Consider the following 16,524-nt stretch of genomic DNA (forward strand, 5'->3'; position numbering starts at 1 on the left):
GTAACTGATGTGGCCGTTACTTGACGTTACTTGGCAATTTGATATGTTAATATATACAGTCCTTAACATTGAAATTGCAACAAAAAGAAAGTAATGTCAAGGAATTATGGTAATCACAGGATCTATAGAGATGTTAATGTTATGCAAATGATATAAAATAAAAGCAAGATCTATACATCTGGCTTTATTCAGCATTGAGTATAAGCATCATGCACAGAAATGCACACACTTACACACCAATGGTTATCTGAGCAATGTTCTGCCTCGCGGATTGGACATGCAAATCATAAAGATCTGCTGACATACCACTGGTTCCACGACCAAGTCAATGTAACACAGAGCTGTTAGAGTACCTGGAATTAAGGCTGTAGGGGTCCAACTACCATATTAAATCCCATCTTATACCATAATCCCAAGAGTAGGACCAGTGTGACATTTTCCCATAAAGTTCTTCATGATGTTGCCCACATGGTCTCCAGACCGATTTCCAGTGAGACAAAAGATGAAGAGATTAAACCTCTTTTCCATGCTCTATTTCTTTGCATCATGGTAGCCTTTGAGAGAGGTGGTGTGAGCTCGGCCTAACATGGACATCTGCCTTGTAGTCCAATGTTGTATAGACACCTTCAGATGGATTGTGTAGACACTATTTAACAGTCTAGGCTTGAAATGTGACTTCAGATTGAGTTGCACTACAGAATGGATCATTACGCGTCATTCTTCTAATCATACTGTACCGACCTGATCCCATTTCTGAATGGTTTTACGGGGCTAATAAAAGCTTTCGATCTGGCTTTATACCTGAAATGGCTTTAGATTTGATTTTTATCTGTGCCCATATGCTATTCTTATTTATATATATATATATATATATATATATATATATATTCTATATTTTTTCTTGGGGCTATAAATTTACAATGCTTTTCTAAAACCATGCTATGTCATCACCACATTGTTTTTCCTACTGTATGCTCACTTTCCCTGCAGATGTGATATAGATATGCAATGTATTTAGATGTGTGTGCAATAAAATTCATGATTGTAACAGGAGGTGAATATTATTTATTAATTACCCTCTTACTTCTCTGGCCAATCACAGCACACAATGGCACTTACTTCTCTCTGCTACACCATGATATAGTGCTAGGGAACGTGCACTGAAATGAACCAGATAGCACCATTCTGAGTGATAATATACATATTAAAGTGTGCGTGTTTGTGTGTGTGTGGGGGGGAGTTAAGGCAGTATTCCACCAACAGATCTGACGACAAATTATCTGCCAAAGATTTGAAGCCAAACCCAGGAACAGACTATAATCAGAGAACAGGTCATAAAGGAAAGACTGGATTTCTCCTCTTTTCAAATCCACTCCTGGGTTTGGCTTCAAATCTTTGGCAAATAATCTGTCGTTAGATCTGTTGGTGGAATAGGGCCTTTACCGATGCTTTAGCTTTACAAGGTGCTGTGTGAGCAGAAAGGAAGAAAACAGCAGCAAATAGTGGTGAAGCAGTGCTAGAGCCCAGGGAATGATAGGCCTAAGAAAAAGATTTTTAGTAAAAACACAGACACAGATAACAAAGGTATAGTATGAATGCCTTTATTGGCCTCTGTTACTAGAGATGGATTTCCCCTAGCAACTGGCAGTGAACAGCCAAAAGCTGTTTTTCTGGGGTTGGGAGTAATTTTTGGTAAATTACGGGGTTTAAAAATATGTTACAGATTCCATTTAAAGGTGTCATCACAGCCCTTCCTCCTCTGACTACAGACTCTATTTTGCAATACCTATGTTTTGTATATGTAGAGATGAGCGAGCCGGGCTGGAGTTTAGTTTTGTATGAACTCAAACAATTGAAGGTGGAGATAGCCCAAGTCCCACCAAGAAATCATGGATATAGCCTAGGTCATAGGCTGTATTCCCGTTTTCTAGGCAGGACTCGGGCTGTCTCCGCCTACCCCACAGACTGGGAAGACAGCGAGATTCAAATGCCTATGGTACGCGTTCCTACGAACCTGAACCTCGACCCGGCTCGCTTATCTCTAGTAACCAGTTACAGGCTATGTTGCCACAATGGGAAAATGACAGCCATCTTTCTAGCCAAAAGGCAGCCATCTATTGGTGATTAAGGCTGCAAATAATGTTCATGGTCATTATTTGTGGCCGTCATACAAAATAGGCTCGTCTTATGCGCTAAAATGCTGGTATATACAGTAGCCATCGGCTGTTACATACAGTATTTGGGTGGCCAGAAGTTAGAGAAGCCATTGGAGTTTCAAAATTCTTAGCACAGAGAAAAGGCAGATCTATTCTGTATAGAAATGACAAAAACATAACCACAACTTTTTTTTTGTCTCTTTTCTTGTGAAATAAATGCGTTCTTTCATTTCCTTTTTAATTTTCCTGTTACATTTCCATTCACTTTAATCCCTCTCGGCCTTGCTGTGAACCAAGAATTTAATCTTCCTTCCTTCCAAGCCATTGGCCTATGTACTGGTGATAGATATGGCGTAATACGCTGCCTGTGTACAATAAAACCTCTCCTAACTCCTGGTCCTTAATTTTTATCAGGTTAAAGATACCAGAGTGCTTATCGCCACCAAACAGCCCAACATGTTAGAAAGGCTTCAGGAATCCAATATCCTCCTGGAAGACATTCAGAAGGGATTGAATTCTTATTTGGAAAAGAAAAGATTATATTTTCCAAGGTAAATGCTTTCTATGAGAAATAACTAATGTCTGATGTATATCGCCTTCCACAGAGAATTTTCCTGTATGAAATTGAGGGCTAAATAATTCTATATGAGGATCAATGTATTATATCATAGATAATATTCTTTCTATACGTATTAAGCCAATATATGACATTGCTATCTCCTACAAGGATCACATATTAAAATTGATTTTCTTATGACTGTATTTATATATACAGTGGTGCCTTGGATTACGAGCATAATTCGTTCTGGGACCGCACTTGTAATCCAAATCCACTCTTAAACCAAAGCAAAGTTTACCATGACAAATTGCTTCAATACAGACAATTGGTTTCACGTGCCAAAAATAATGATTTTTTTATTCTGACTAACATGTACAACAGATGAAACAAACAATGAGAAACAGCTGAATATATCATATTATAAGTTACTGTACAGTATAGCAATCAGCATGTGGAGTATTATGTATAGGAAGTGCATAAACCTGAAAAATCTGCAGCAGTTTGTAGATACAGGATGGAGTTGAAGATTCCCATAATGCAGTAGCGTAGTATAACAGACTAGAATAGAGAAGCAGGGCTGCTGTCAGAGGTCTGTGGGAACAGCATGACAGGGATTCAGCATGGAAGCATGGTTCAGCAATCAGGAAGTGAGAATCACAGAGCTGCGCAGGAGGACAGTGGCAGAAACTTTTCCATACAGCAGTGTGAATGGCTGAGTGTAAGTGCAGGCACATTATAGCAGCAGTGTGAATGGTTGAGTGTGAGTGCAGGCATATTATCGCAGGAATGGAGAGGAAGAAAGTGCATCTGCCATGATTTTAAAGGCGAGGGAGACTTCCTGGGTCAGGGTACAGAGCTGTACACCACACTATGCAGACCATGCCCCTCCCAACTCCCGCTCCCACCCAGTACAGGGAGCTCTTACACCAAGTTACAATTTTTAAAAAACTGTGAGCTCTTCTTGCAAAATGCTCTTAATCCAAGTTACTCTTAAACCAAGGTACCACTGTAAATATAATATGTTGCAAAACTGCTGGCAATCACAACCCCTGTAGATTTCTTTAAAAAAAAATAGTGACAGTGCCTCTTTAAAAACTTGGTTTCCTAATAATTTTGCTTATTTGCTGGATGTTCCCAATGTTATACTTAAACTCACTGACATGTTTTCTCACAAACTCTGACGTGTTTTCCCTGGTTCTTCAGAGGTACCAGATGGCAGCACACAGAAGGGTCATACACTGAACAGGGTCCGTGTAAGTGTGCTCCTACACAAGAAGGGTTGGAACACACTCTTTCCCGCTTAGTTATACATAAAGGCGCACAGTTTAAACATTATAAAGTAATTTTTGCAATCCACCTCATTGAACTTCCTTAGAGGGTTGGAGGAAAGTGGATTTTGATATATATTTTTTACAGCAAACCGTTTGAGATGAAGGCGTTCACATTGGGGATTCTTAGCTCGGTGCAGAATAAATTTATTCAGCGGAGAAAAAGCTGTGTACGCTGTGTACAGGGCTCGGGCAGCAGATTGATTTGGTAGGGAACAAGCTGTTATATGCACTCTAGGAGAGAATGGTTAGCAAACTATAGAGAAAAGTTGGCATCTGAAAATGTGAAAAAAAGATTTTTGAAGACTAAAGGATTGCTTGGAATGAAATAAAGAGTATAGGGGAGATTTATCAAACAGTGTGTAAAGTGAAACTGGCTCAGTTGCCCCTAGCAACCAATCAGATTCCACCTTTTATTCCTCACAGACTCTTTGGAAAATGAAAGGTGGAATCTGATTGGTTGCTAGGGGCAACTGAACCAGTTTCACTTTACACCATGTTTGATAAATCTCCCCCTATGTTGTTTTTTCCCCAGGAATGGCACAACTTTTGCCCATAGGCTCTGTCTGGTACCGCAGCACAAGTGAAAGCTGCAATTCCAAACAGAGCCCATGGAAAAAGTGGTGCTGTTTCCTTTTAAAGAATACATTAAAGAGGGACTCCGGAGAAAAGAAAATCAACCGGTGCCAGAAAGTTATACAGAATTGAGAATTGCTTCTATTTAAAAATCTTAAGTCTTCCCGTACTTATCAGCTGCTGTATATTCTGCAGGAAGTGGTGTATTCTTTTCAGTCTGAGGCCATGTTCACACAACATAAGTTGCGTACTAATCATGGCCGTTGTTGCAACAGCCATGATTGGTACGGAACTTACGTTGTGCTGCAGGCTGCAGGCAATGTATACATTGTGCTGTAGGCAAGGTATACATTGTATACACTCCAGCCGGGATCCCTAGCGGTGCCATAGAAAACTGACATGTCAGTGCAACTATGGAGCAAGCGGCTCCGGCCGCACGCTCCATAGTGTGCAGTGTGGAGTTCTGATGCGGACGCACATGGATGCGCCCGCATCAGAACTCTGCAGCGCTAAAGATCATCTGACCGAAACTGCAGAACTGGCCAGGATGATCTTTTCTGAGACCGGCCATTTCGTGACCCGGCCGGTCTCATAGTGTGCACATACCCTGACATAGTACTCTCTGCTGCCAGAGACAGATCACAGAGGTCACAGAGCATCTCCATATTACGGGTTCCTATGTCCATATGACTGCTGTAAAGCATAAGTCTAAATGCTGTTAACAGCAGTTTGGACAAGATTTGGATAAGACACCCTTATGATCAATGTACAGAACAAAGAATTAAAAATCTACAATCTGAGAATAACAACAGATTAGAAAATAGGAAAATGTATCTGGTTTATACGCATTTTTCTTTCAGGTTTTTTTTCCTCTCCAATGATGAGCTCCTTGAAATCCTGTCTGAAACCAAGGACCCACTACGAGTACAGCCCCATCTGAAGAAGTGTTTTGAGGGCATTGCCAAACTGGAATTTACTGATGACTTGGAAATCACTGGTATGATCAGCTCAGAGATGGAAACCGTCCCTTTAACACAGAAGATCTACCCAGCAAAGGCTAAAGTAATATACTTTGTATTTTTTCCTATTTACAGCATACACCCTGTTCCCATTAATACGCTTGCTCACTGCAAAAAAGAATATACAGTGCTTTATTTTAAAGCTAGAGCTTAAATAAATCCATCTAATCCTGAAAACTGCGGCTAATAAATAATTTGCTGTTCTTGGCATAATGCATAGCATCCGAGTCCCTAAGTAGCAGGACTGTGCTGTACTGACCTTGCCATTATTAAATAAAATCCCATGCTCACATACAAAAAGTGCAGTATAAGTATATAAAAGACATCTTCCTAGCAGACATAAAACTGTGATGGGCAACTGTTATATTGCTGGGTGATGAGGTTGTGGGGGGTTCTTGGCAGGACATCCCGTCTAAGCTCAGCGAGCATCTAAAGAGGTTGTCCACTCAGGGTAGCCTCACATGTACAGTAACGCAGCGGATTTCATGCTGCTAGCCTTGCATTTTTATTCTGTTGCGAGAATGTAGCCACTGCTTACTTAACCCATCAGCTGCTGGTCTTTAAACAAGCTAATACATTACCTGCCAGTACGGGCACTCACTGCATTTACTGACAGCAGCTCCATGTATATCATAGGGCTGATATCAGAGGCACCACTGCCTGGCTGTGCTGTCCTGCTAGACAGAATCAGGATTCAGCAGACCGACCAGGACAGCACAGTCTGGAGAAGGGGAGCCTGATATCAGTGCTGCGTGGTACACAGGGAGCTGCTGTCTGTAAGTGCTGTGAGTACACTTACTAAGGCCATGTTCACACGGCTTAAGTTGTGTATTAATCACGGCCATTGTTGCTGATGTGCAACTACGGCCGTGATTAATAGACAACTTACGTGCACTGCAGTTAGAGGGAATGCCTGCTGGAGTGTATACACATAGTATACACTCAGCCTAGGATCGCTAGCAGCTGTACAAAAAACTGACATGTCAAGCCTGACAGGTCACACAATGGAGAGTGCTGCTCCGGGCGCACTCTCCATTGTCGGCTATGGTGAATTGGAATGCGGGTGCACGCAGATGCGCCCGCATTCCAATTCAGCACAAATGAAGATCATCTGGCTTACACTGGTAATATTAGATCATTGGTAAGTTGTAACAACTGTGTATTTTCCTCACTGCCTTCTGCTTAAATGCTTTTTAGCTTGCGTCCACTTGGAGCACTGTGATCAGTGACAGTTTGGCTACAGGGAGTCTGAGGTAGTCTTAGAGACACCTCCTGCCTCCTCATTGGTTCAGGATGCTGCTCTCTCCCTCCCCCTCAGCTCTGTGTCCTCTGATTGGCTGTTGTAGTCCTAATCTGCAGGTGAGAAACGAGCCCTTAGTTCTCTCATACACAGTGTCTGGCAGCAGCTAATTCCTGTCTTCCCATTGAGAATACACACACACTCTGCAGGGCCGAGCATGTGTGCATGGGGAGGGAAGAGGAATAGTCGTCCTGACACCTTTTAATGGTGTAAGACTACCAAATGCTTATTTGCATCTCAGAGAACGGGGTCATTTTTATTCCCCTCTGGTCTATATCCATTTGCCAGTGTCTATATTACCAGTGAATTGGGCTGAATTACCTGCAGGAGAAGAGTATTCTTAGACTTCGGGCTTATAAGTGTCATGACTCCTTTACAATATTACTATTCTCCCAGGATAGGATATGTGATTTATAATTCAGGCCAGAAACACTCACATAAAGCCTCAGTGCATTTCAGCATTATTACCTGTATATATATATTTAATATGTGTATTTTGCATTCATCTACATGTCTTCAGCCTCTTCAGTCTCTAATAAGAGTCAAGGGGACTAGGATACATAGAGTACATGTGGTGGTGTTGTATGTGATGATGAGAAAACATGACAAATAATTAGATATCATCTTGAAGAGCAAATAGTGATTCTTTGTATTATTACTTTTTCCTTTGTGTATCTTCCAGCTATATACCTGTCAGTGGAGATGGTGCATTGCGGCACTATCAGCAGCTGTCAACAGCTTCCTGTCCTGTTAGCAGGCATCAGTAATGAAAATGTATGGGTGCGTCCACACTTAAGGTGCAGTTTTTATAGCTAAAACTAGGAGTGAATAAAAAATAAAAAAAGAGAAAACATCATCTTTCCTTTATAATTCATTCCTGGCAATGGCTTCAAAAATTGCACATAAAACAGTGTGTGAGCATAGCCTAAGAAGTAAGCCTGGCCCAGCAGGGGTCAGCTATTAGAGTTAAATTTCTTATGGCGCAGTCTCCTGGAGATGTTCTTCTATATAAGACCACAAATCGCTTTCATGACTAATCTGTATCTATGCTAACCATGGTTGATGTGTATCATGATAGATCACTGAAATGTGTTTGTTTGTCTTCCAGGGTATGGTTGAAAAATGGCTTTTACAAGTGGAAGAAAATATGCTGGCCAGCATGAGACAAGTCATTTATGATGGGATTGAGGGATACGTTGAGGTAAGGTTATTATATTGTTATTATAGCAGTCACCTTACAGCGACCTGTCATCTGGTTTCCTACTGTGCTTTATTCTTCACCAATGTTTAGAGTGAATTGTGTACGGTAGAGAAACCAAGACACGGTGCCTGAGCCTCCCAGCAGAGACCTACGTCTACATACCCTGTTTCCACAAAAATAAGACAGTGTCTTATATTATTTTTGCTTCCATGTCTTATTTTTAGGGGATGTCTAATTTTTCCATGAAGAAGAATCAACACTTACTGTTGAACAAGAATTGAGAACATTTTTTATATACTGTATAGTAGTTGTCATCAGAAAACCAGCATAACCAGACAAAACTAGCCATCTCACCCACACTTGCCCCCCCTCATGCCCCTCCCCTTACCCTTACTTTCAGGGAATGCCTTATTTTCAAGGGGATGCCTTATTTTAAGCTGTCCTGTAAATCCTGCACTATGCCTTATTTTCAGAAGATGTCTTATTTCGGGAATACAGGGCATCACAGGATTTACTGTAAAATCTCAGAGGGTACACAACTACCATGCAGCTGAACGCTGCAGGGGCATCTAGTTGGCTTGGGTTTTTTCCAATACGTTTTTTTTATACTTTTAACATGGTATATTATACACTATAGAGAAAATATGTCAAAGGAAGTCACAAGCTGGAACAGTGTAACCAATTGTATAAAGGGTTGTTGATAAGGTCCTGGTCTTGTGATCTTGAGATTTTTTTATTTTACACATCAATGAAAGTTTTATCATTTGAAAACTCACTCTATGTATAAGTTTGTGCAAACTGTAGCACAATCTCATGATTAGTTCTTTTTTTAGTCTGTCTTTTTAGTATTTCCCTTCTTATTATCTTAGGATAGACATATGTTTATCCCAGGCAGATTATTTTCTGTTATTGTAGATTTACCAACCACATCTGCTGGCCGTTTGTTCCACATCGTTCACTCGTTCAGTGAAGTAATATTTTCTCACGTTGCTTCTGATCTTTCCCCCAACTAACCTTTCTCTTATTGTGTCCTCTTGTTCTTGAGTTCAGTTTTTTATAAAAAAAACACTTCCCTCCTTAACCTTTTTTAGTCCTTTAAAATATTTAAAGGTTTCAATCATGTCCCCCTTTCCCTTCTTTTCTCCAGACTATACAGGTTTAGATCCTTAAAGCAAGTCTTTATTGCCGGACATTGTCCCCAAACCACCGGCACTGTTTGATAGTTCTTCTCAATCTATGCCTGGTCCAGAACTTCCCTTCTTTCTTGGTGCCGGTATTCAGGTGAAAAACTTCTTTTATTCTGGCGGCGCACCGAGGCAGGGTGTCAAAGAGGCGTGGGCTAGAGCACCCGTGCCCTAGCTGCAGCGCCTCTCTGCCTGCCTTTCTTCTTTGTTGACATACCTCTGGGCTGGATCTTTATCTTTAGCAGGTCTAGGCCACAGAAGTTCTAGTTTCCACCTCTTTGACACCCTTTGACGTCTTCCTGCACTGCTAGAATAAAAAGTTTTTTACCTGAATACCGGCCCCAGGAGAGAAGCGAAAGCCCGGATCAGTCATGAATTAAGAAGAACTACCACACAATGCCCGAGGTTTGGGGGGCATTGTTGGGGGATACAGATTCACTTTAACTCTTTCCTGTATGTTTTATGCCTGACACCCTCCACCATTTTTGTAGCCCAACTTTGGACCTGTTCTATTTTATCAATATCCTTTTGTAGGTGAGGTCTCCAGAAGCGGACACAGTATTCCAGATGCGGTCTCACTAGGGCTCTATACAGCGGGATCACAATCTCCCTCTTCCATGTTGCTCCTTACTGCTGCCACATAATGTAAAGATGTAAAAAGAAAATGTATATACATTTTATTTAACAAAGTTAGATTCCAAAGTTATTTATTAAAGAAATGTAAAGAAAAAAATAAATAAATAAATTATATATATATATATATATATATATATATATATATATATATATATATATATATATAATTGCTGGAGTACCTCTTTAAGGAAAAGGACAAATCTGCCCCATATCCAATAACCAGGGCTTCATTGAAAAAATAAACCTGAAATTACAAACTACACTTGTAGGTTGTGTTGCAGCTTTGATGCTGATTTCTAGTGCAGATTTCTATTTTCCTGTCATTACACACAGAGGAGTTGGTAGGGCCTGTGCCGATCAGACTACATAGCACAATGAGCTGCCCAAGCTGACCATGGCTGTATAAGGCTTCTCTGGGGGTTTTTTTGCTTAAAAAACTGCCAGCAGTTTGTGCTGCTTTTTAGTTTTTTGGGGGGCATTTTTTAATTTTACTGTAATTACTGTAAACAAATGCTAATATGCATATAGACATTAAGGTGGAGATTTATGAAACTGGTGTAAAGTAGAATTGTCTTAGTTGCCCCTAGCAACCAATCAGATTCCACTTTTCATCTTTCAAAGGCTCTGTGAGGAATAAAAAGTTGGAATCTGATTGGTTGCAACTAAGACAATTCTACTTTATACCAGTTTGATAAATCTCCCCCTAAGTTTTTTTTAATGGCATTTTTTACCCCCTATAGAAGTCTATAGGGGGAAAATGCCAATGTTTCTATGAAAAAACAGGCCATGCTGCAATTTCACCTTATAGTTGACCTTTTAGGCGAAATCAGTATTGTATTGGCCGTCTTCTTTCTCAGTAAGGATTTCATCCCCATTATCAGTAGAACTGCCTGATCTAAAAGCGGAAAGGTGCCGAGTATCATATTACGGGTAGAACCAACGACAGAGCTGCCATTTCCTTCATCCAGGAGTATGGGATTGGAGGTGACAGGATTATGCAGGGGTCATTTTATGATACCTACAGATTTAGTATGAAGACAGTTTAATGAAATTGCTATATAAACAGCTCTGTAATACCCGATAAGACGTGTGGCTGCAGCGATGAGTCACATACATTACATTACCTTGAAGTCTTGACTATAGTTTCCTGTAGATCAGCCAGCCCCGCTCATTTGTGTCATATTGCAGGCCATCAGTGAAATACAAAACGGCACAGCTTGACCATAATAAGAAGCTTTTAGTAGGAATTAAACAATGTAATGTAAACTCTCAGCAGTGCGCAGGCCACAGCTAGGGCTATTAGTTACACTCACTAAAAGGCCTATTACATGGGGGGATTATTAGATGAGCAGGCCAAAGACCATGAGGTTGGTTTTACACATCATAATATAGCTGTATTTTTATTGAAGAATATGAAAAAGCTCTACAAAAAAACACAACACAAGAAATGAAAGTTTATATATTGTTGCTAAATCTGGGCATTTTTATGGCATTTTTGCTTGATTAAAGAAAAAAAAAACACCATAGGGGAATAAATTCAATTAAATCAAATTGCCTTCATCCACTGTTACTCCCAAAATGCGTCACTTTTGTGCCAAAAAATGCTAGCTTACATTTAAAAATCCCAAGGTAATTAAATTTTGTCAGGTATTCTTTTTTTTTTTTTCAGGGAACTTTTGGGTCAGTATTTATGTCAGTATTTTTAACCAAAGCTAGAAGTGGAATCGACAGGTCGAGAGGGAAAAACTATAATGTAAATATTTGCCATTTTTTTTAGAAGGATGGCCGTATATAATTATCATTTTTTACGTTCATTATTTTAAGAAAAAAACAGTGCGTGAATATAGCCAAAAGATGCAAATGTTTCCATTGTAGTGTATGGCCAAGACCATAAAGTGTCTTTTTGGGCTGTTTGAAGGCCGTTTTTTGGACCAATCCACTCCTAGTTTTTGCTAAAAATACTGAACAAAATACTGTGTGTAACCATATCCTTATATTTGTGGTAATAGAGTAAGAAACTAAAAAAACATATGTTCACGCACTGTTTTTGAGGCTCAAAAATGGCTATTTTTACAGGTTGAGGCTATGTTCACACAATGGGGGAGATTTATCAAACTGGTGTAAAGTAGAATTGTCTTAATTGCCCTAAGCAACCAATCAGATTCCACTTTTCATTCCTCACAGATTCTTTTAAAAATGAAAGGTGGAATCTGATTGGTTGCTAGGGGCAACTAAGACAATTCTACTTTTAGGCAACAACGGCCGTACTTTTTTCGGTGTGGAACACTGCCTATTCTTCTATGGGATCCCGGCCGGAGTGTATACACATCGTATACGCTCCGACCGGGATCCCATGCAGCGCCGCAAAGAACTGACATGTCAGTTTTCTGTGGCCGCAATTCAGTGAATAGCGGCCGCAGAAAGTCCTGTCAGTTCACACAATGAAACGAGCGGCTCCGCCCGCTTGCTTCATTGTGTGCTATGAGAGTTCTGATGCAGGCGCACGCTGATGCGCCTGCATCAGAACACTGCGGCCGGAAAGATCATCCGGGATGATCTTTGCAGAGACCGGCCATTCCGTGACCGTCTCTTACGCCGTGTGAACATAGCCTGAAACAGCATTTGCATAAAACATCCACGTGAAAACAACGTGTGAAGAGGTGAAATTTTTTGGACGGTTGTAATTACAGCTGTTATTCAATACTGTGTGTGCACTGCTGGCCAATTTCCCATTGATTTCAAAAGAGTGCAATATTATATTGAAAAAACAGCAGTTTTTTTCAACCTCAAAATTACAGCCGTATTCTACCTTTATTTTACAGTACGTGAACATAACTTAAAGCGTAACTGTTATGTTTTTTTTTATTGCAGAAATCAGTAGTATAAGCGATTTTAAGAAACTCTGTAATAGGTTTCATCAGCCAAAAAAGCCTCTTTCTGTACTCAAGAAGCAATCTTCCAGCCTCCCCCCCTGACTTCTTATCTGTGCATTATCAGGCAAACACGTCTTCATTACAGAGAAGCCAGTGAAGACGGGCTCTGCTCTCTCCATTGTAAGCCTATGAAGGGGGGAGGGGCTGAGGGAGATGAGGGAGCAGGAAGAGGTGACATGAAGGTCAGCTGTTTGTAGACTCTCTGGGCACCTAAAACGCTAAATTCAGGTGTCAGAAAGGTCAGTGCTTATCTATGAACTTACTGAGAGAAGATTGCACTCCTAACAGCCCCTCCCCTCTCCATAGCCACATAATGGACACAGAAATCCTGCTTCATCTGATGTGAGGGGGGAGGCTGGGAGATTGCTTTTTCAGTCCAGAAGTAAACTCTTTTAGTACATAAAACCTATTACAGAGTTTCTTAAAATCGCTTGTACTGTTGATATTTAATGTTTTCAGAAAAAATGGCCCTGAAATGACAGTTACGTTTTAAGGGTATCGACTTCACCCCTCAGTTCACTGCAATCTCCATTTCATTGCAGGAAATGGCTCTATATATGTACAGGGGAGACTGCGTTATACTTAAGTGTCCATGTCACTTGAAAAAACTTTTGATATATTTCAGAGATGAGGATAGATGGAGTCCAACAGCATCCAAATAGAATAATCTTCACACATAAAACACAACGTTTTGACCCACATTGAGTCTTTGTCAGGTGTCACAGAGATGTATCACAGGTTTTTGCAGTTGTCAGGGACCCTTTTAAGTATATCATAAAAAGAAAAAACACTTTCTTTTTGTGATATACTTCTATGGACCGCCTTGCCAGACAGTGTAGCACCACCTAGGCCGGTATGCCCACTATACCTGTGGGCTTGTGCTAACTATCTCTCTCTTTCATTGGGTATCAGTCCAAGATGTTTTTGGTTGAGATAATAGTAACATTTTTGTCCTTGTAGGTTCCCAGGAAGCAGTGGGTCCTTCAGTGGCCTGGGCAAGTCGTCATATGTGTTTCATCTATTTACTGGACCAAGGAGGTCTCAGAAGCTATTACGGAGGGTACATTGTCTGTAAGTAAAGACCTGCAGGCTCTTCTATTACTGTTATTGTGCTCCACTGACCTACAGTATCATTTATCCTCTTATTGCTCAGCAGACATAAATTGCTCATAAGAAACCTTGCCTTCACCACACATTGCACACATTTTGTCAACAGCTGTGGACCAATTTCAGCTGTGTTGTAGTAGCCGATGACCACTTTACAGCAGATTTCCAGAATTGTTCTTAGATTAATGTTTTTTTGCCGCAGGATTTCTTGGAGAAAAGCAATAAGCAGATCAGTGAGATTGTCGAACTGGTCAGAGGAAAATTGTCTGGCGGGGCACGAGCAACTTTAGGAGCCCTTACAGTTATTGATGTGCACGGTAAGATCTCTTTCCAAAACCACTGCCTCTGTAAATTGCTGGTTTAACAGTTTGCTCAGAAATTGAAGGAGACTTCGCTATGTCTGGGCGTGATTACTTTCTCCGGGATCATGGAGAAAAAAGGAGCATAGCAGGAATTTATTGCAGATCAAAAACTTGCGGCGATGTGAATAATTCAGCAAGAACTGACAGAGCTGTTGGTGTATGGTACAAAAATAGTGCAGTCAGTATTCTCTTTTCTAGGAAAAACTGCACACAGGCAGAACTGAGTACAGTACAGTTTTCCTGAGACTCTTTTTTCACACTACCGCAGTGGAATCTGTTTTCTGTATGTATTTAGAAAATATCCTGGTGCATACAGCACTACAAAGTGGAATCCGTTATAGCTATACAGTGGAAGCATACAGTGGGAGGTTTCCCAATGTATTCTACTGTTGGCCACCACAAAAAAAGAGAAAGGACATACACTTCAGACAACTTCTTTAAAAAAATAAGAAAGGCATCAGTTATCACTGTGGCATGTAGGAAATTAATCTTTTGTTACGGCTAATGTAAATATGCCCTTAAAGGGGTTATCAAAAACATGGCTACTTTCTTCCAGAGACAGCACCACTCTGGTCTCCAGTTAAGATGTGGTTTGAAATTAGGCTCCATTCACTTCAATGGAAATAAGTTACAAAACCTGCACCCAAACAGGAGACAACAGTGGTGCAGTCTCTAAGTGGCCATGTTTTTGCAGTGCTGTGTACCCCCTTTAAACAGGTTTCCCGACAAGAAATTTAGGGAAAAAAGTCTTCAGGTTTAGTACACACAGAGCAATGAATTACCATGATTTTACCATCCTAAAATGTTTTTCCTTTTTGTGTCACTCTGTTGCCCTCTGTGTGCTTCTTCCCAGTACAGTAAGGGTGGGCAGGACTTCTCATCATTGGTGAGATCTATTCCCCCCCCCCCTGTATTCCCCTTGCTGCTGAAGACAAACTGTGTTCCCTCTTGTGCACTTCATATTGTGCTTCCCCACTGCTGAGGAAGCATTATTCCCAGTTACGATCCCTCTCATCATCTGCTGTTTCATACATAAACAGTTCACTCTACTATAACTCCTAAAACTGCTATTGAGTATGCTCAACCAGCAAGCTAAAGCTAACCTGCAAATTATTACGCTAGGTAAGAAGCTATATACATCACATTTTTGGCCCTTGCAAACTGCCTTGTGTGTGCTTTCCTCCCTATCTTAATCCTGTGTGAACTGCCCTCCAAGACTTCTCTCCACCCATTCCACAATCTGACCATGATCCATTTGATCCACCTATATTCTCCTTCTCTAAGGAGCAGCTAAATGGTTGGAAATGTATTATAATGATTATTTAGAAAAATGCCTTGTTTTCCTCCTAGAAAACCAATTCTATGAAAAGATGTTGACAGCCTTTAAATCATACTTGTACAATTGATGTATTATACATGGTTTTGTTACAATGACCCTGCAGAGTAGTAACTCCCTGTTGTTCTTGAGCACCTGGAATTCCCATCTCATAACAGTCAATGCTGTTTAGTTGGAGAACAGTGGATTCTTTGTGAGACATAAGCTAGATATTTTATGCCTCAAAATACACTCTAAAAACTGTGTGTGAACCCAACGTAAACAGTATGCTGTATGCAACTAAATTCTCACTGTAAAGTCTTCAGGGTTCCAGATTGTATATTTTGAATGTATGTCTATGCAGTATATATAGGGAAGTGATTTATGAAGACAGGCATTGTAGACACCAGTTATACGTAATCCCCTGCCAGTGCACGGATAAGCTGGATTTATTGCTACTTCATAAAGTTTGAAGCTGCCAGTGCACCCTCACTGAAATCTATGCCAGCTCCGAGCTGGTGTAAATGTCAGTAACACTGTACGCCTAAGTGCCTTGTGGTAAATATTAAGCAGACAGAGGCCCCACCCCTCCTTGTAGAAGACCCCGCCCCTTTGACAAATTGGCGCAAAATTTTTGAGCACTTTTGGCTTCCAAAATCTGTCAGATAAATCTGCCTGTGTAATCGCACCATTAGTCACCAAAGGCGTAACTTGAATACCCCACCTGGCCCTATCCCTCTACCCCCATACACACACAATACCCCAACTGGCCCCCTCCCTCCCCACTCATACACACAATACCCCAACTGGCCCCATCCTTCCCCACTCATACACACAATACCCCACCT

The 16,524-nt window shown here is 40.7% G+C and overlaps 1 protein-coding gene across 2 annotated transcripts in view; it reads left to right on the forward strand.

Moving 5' to 3' along the window:
- Positions 1–16,524, forward strand: part of DNAH3 (dynein axonemal heavy chain 3) — a 257,207-nt gene that overhangs the window by 137,860 nt on the left and 102,823 nt on the right. For both annotated transcript variants that reach the window (XM_069983790.1, XM_069983791.1), the window contains exons 23-27: positions 2,571–2,707; positions 5,480–5,681; positions 8,047–8,139; positions 13,853–13,963; positions 14,202–14,316. In XM_069983790.1, coding sequence (XP_069839891.1) covers positions 2,571–2,707; positions 5,480–5,681; positions 8,047–8,139; positions 13,853–13,963; positions 14,202–14,316 — 658 coding nt within the window. The remainder of the gene's footprint in view (positions 1–2,570; positions 2,708–5,479; positions 5,682–8,046; positions 8,140–13,852; positions 13,964–14,201; positions 14,317–16,524) is intronic.

The sequence above is a fragment of the Dendropsophus ebraccatus genome, chromosome 9 (assembly GCF_027789765.1).
Source record: "Dendropsophus ebraccatus isolate aDenEbr1 chromosome 9, aDenEbr1.pat, whole genome shotgun sequence".
Classification (NCBI taxonomy): domain Eukaryota; kingdom Metazoa; phylum Chordata; class Amphibia; order Anura; family Hylidae; genus Dendropsophus; species Dendropsophus ebraccatus.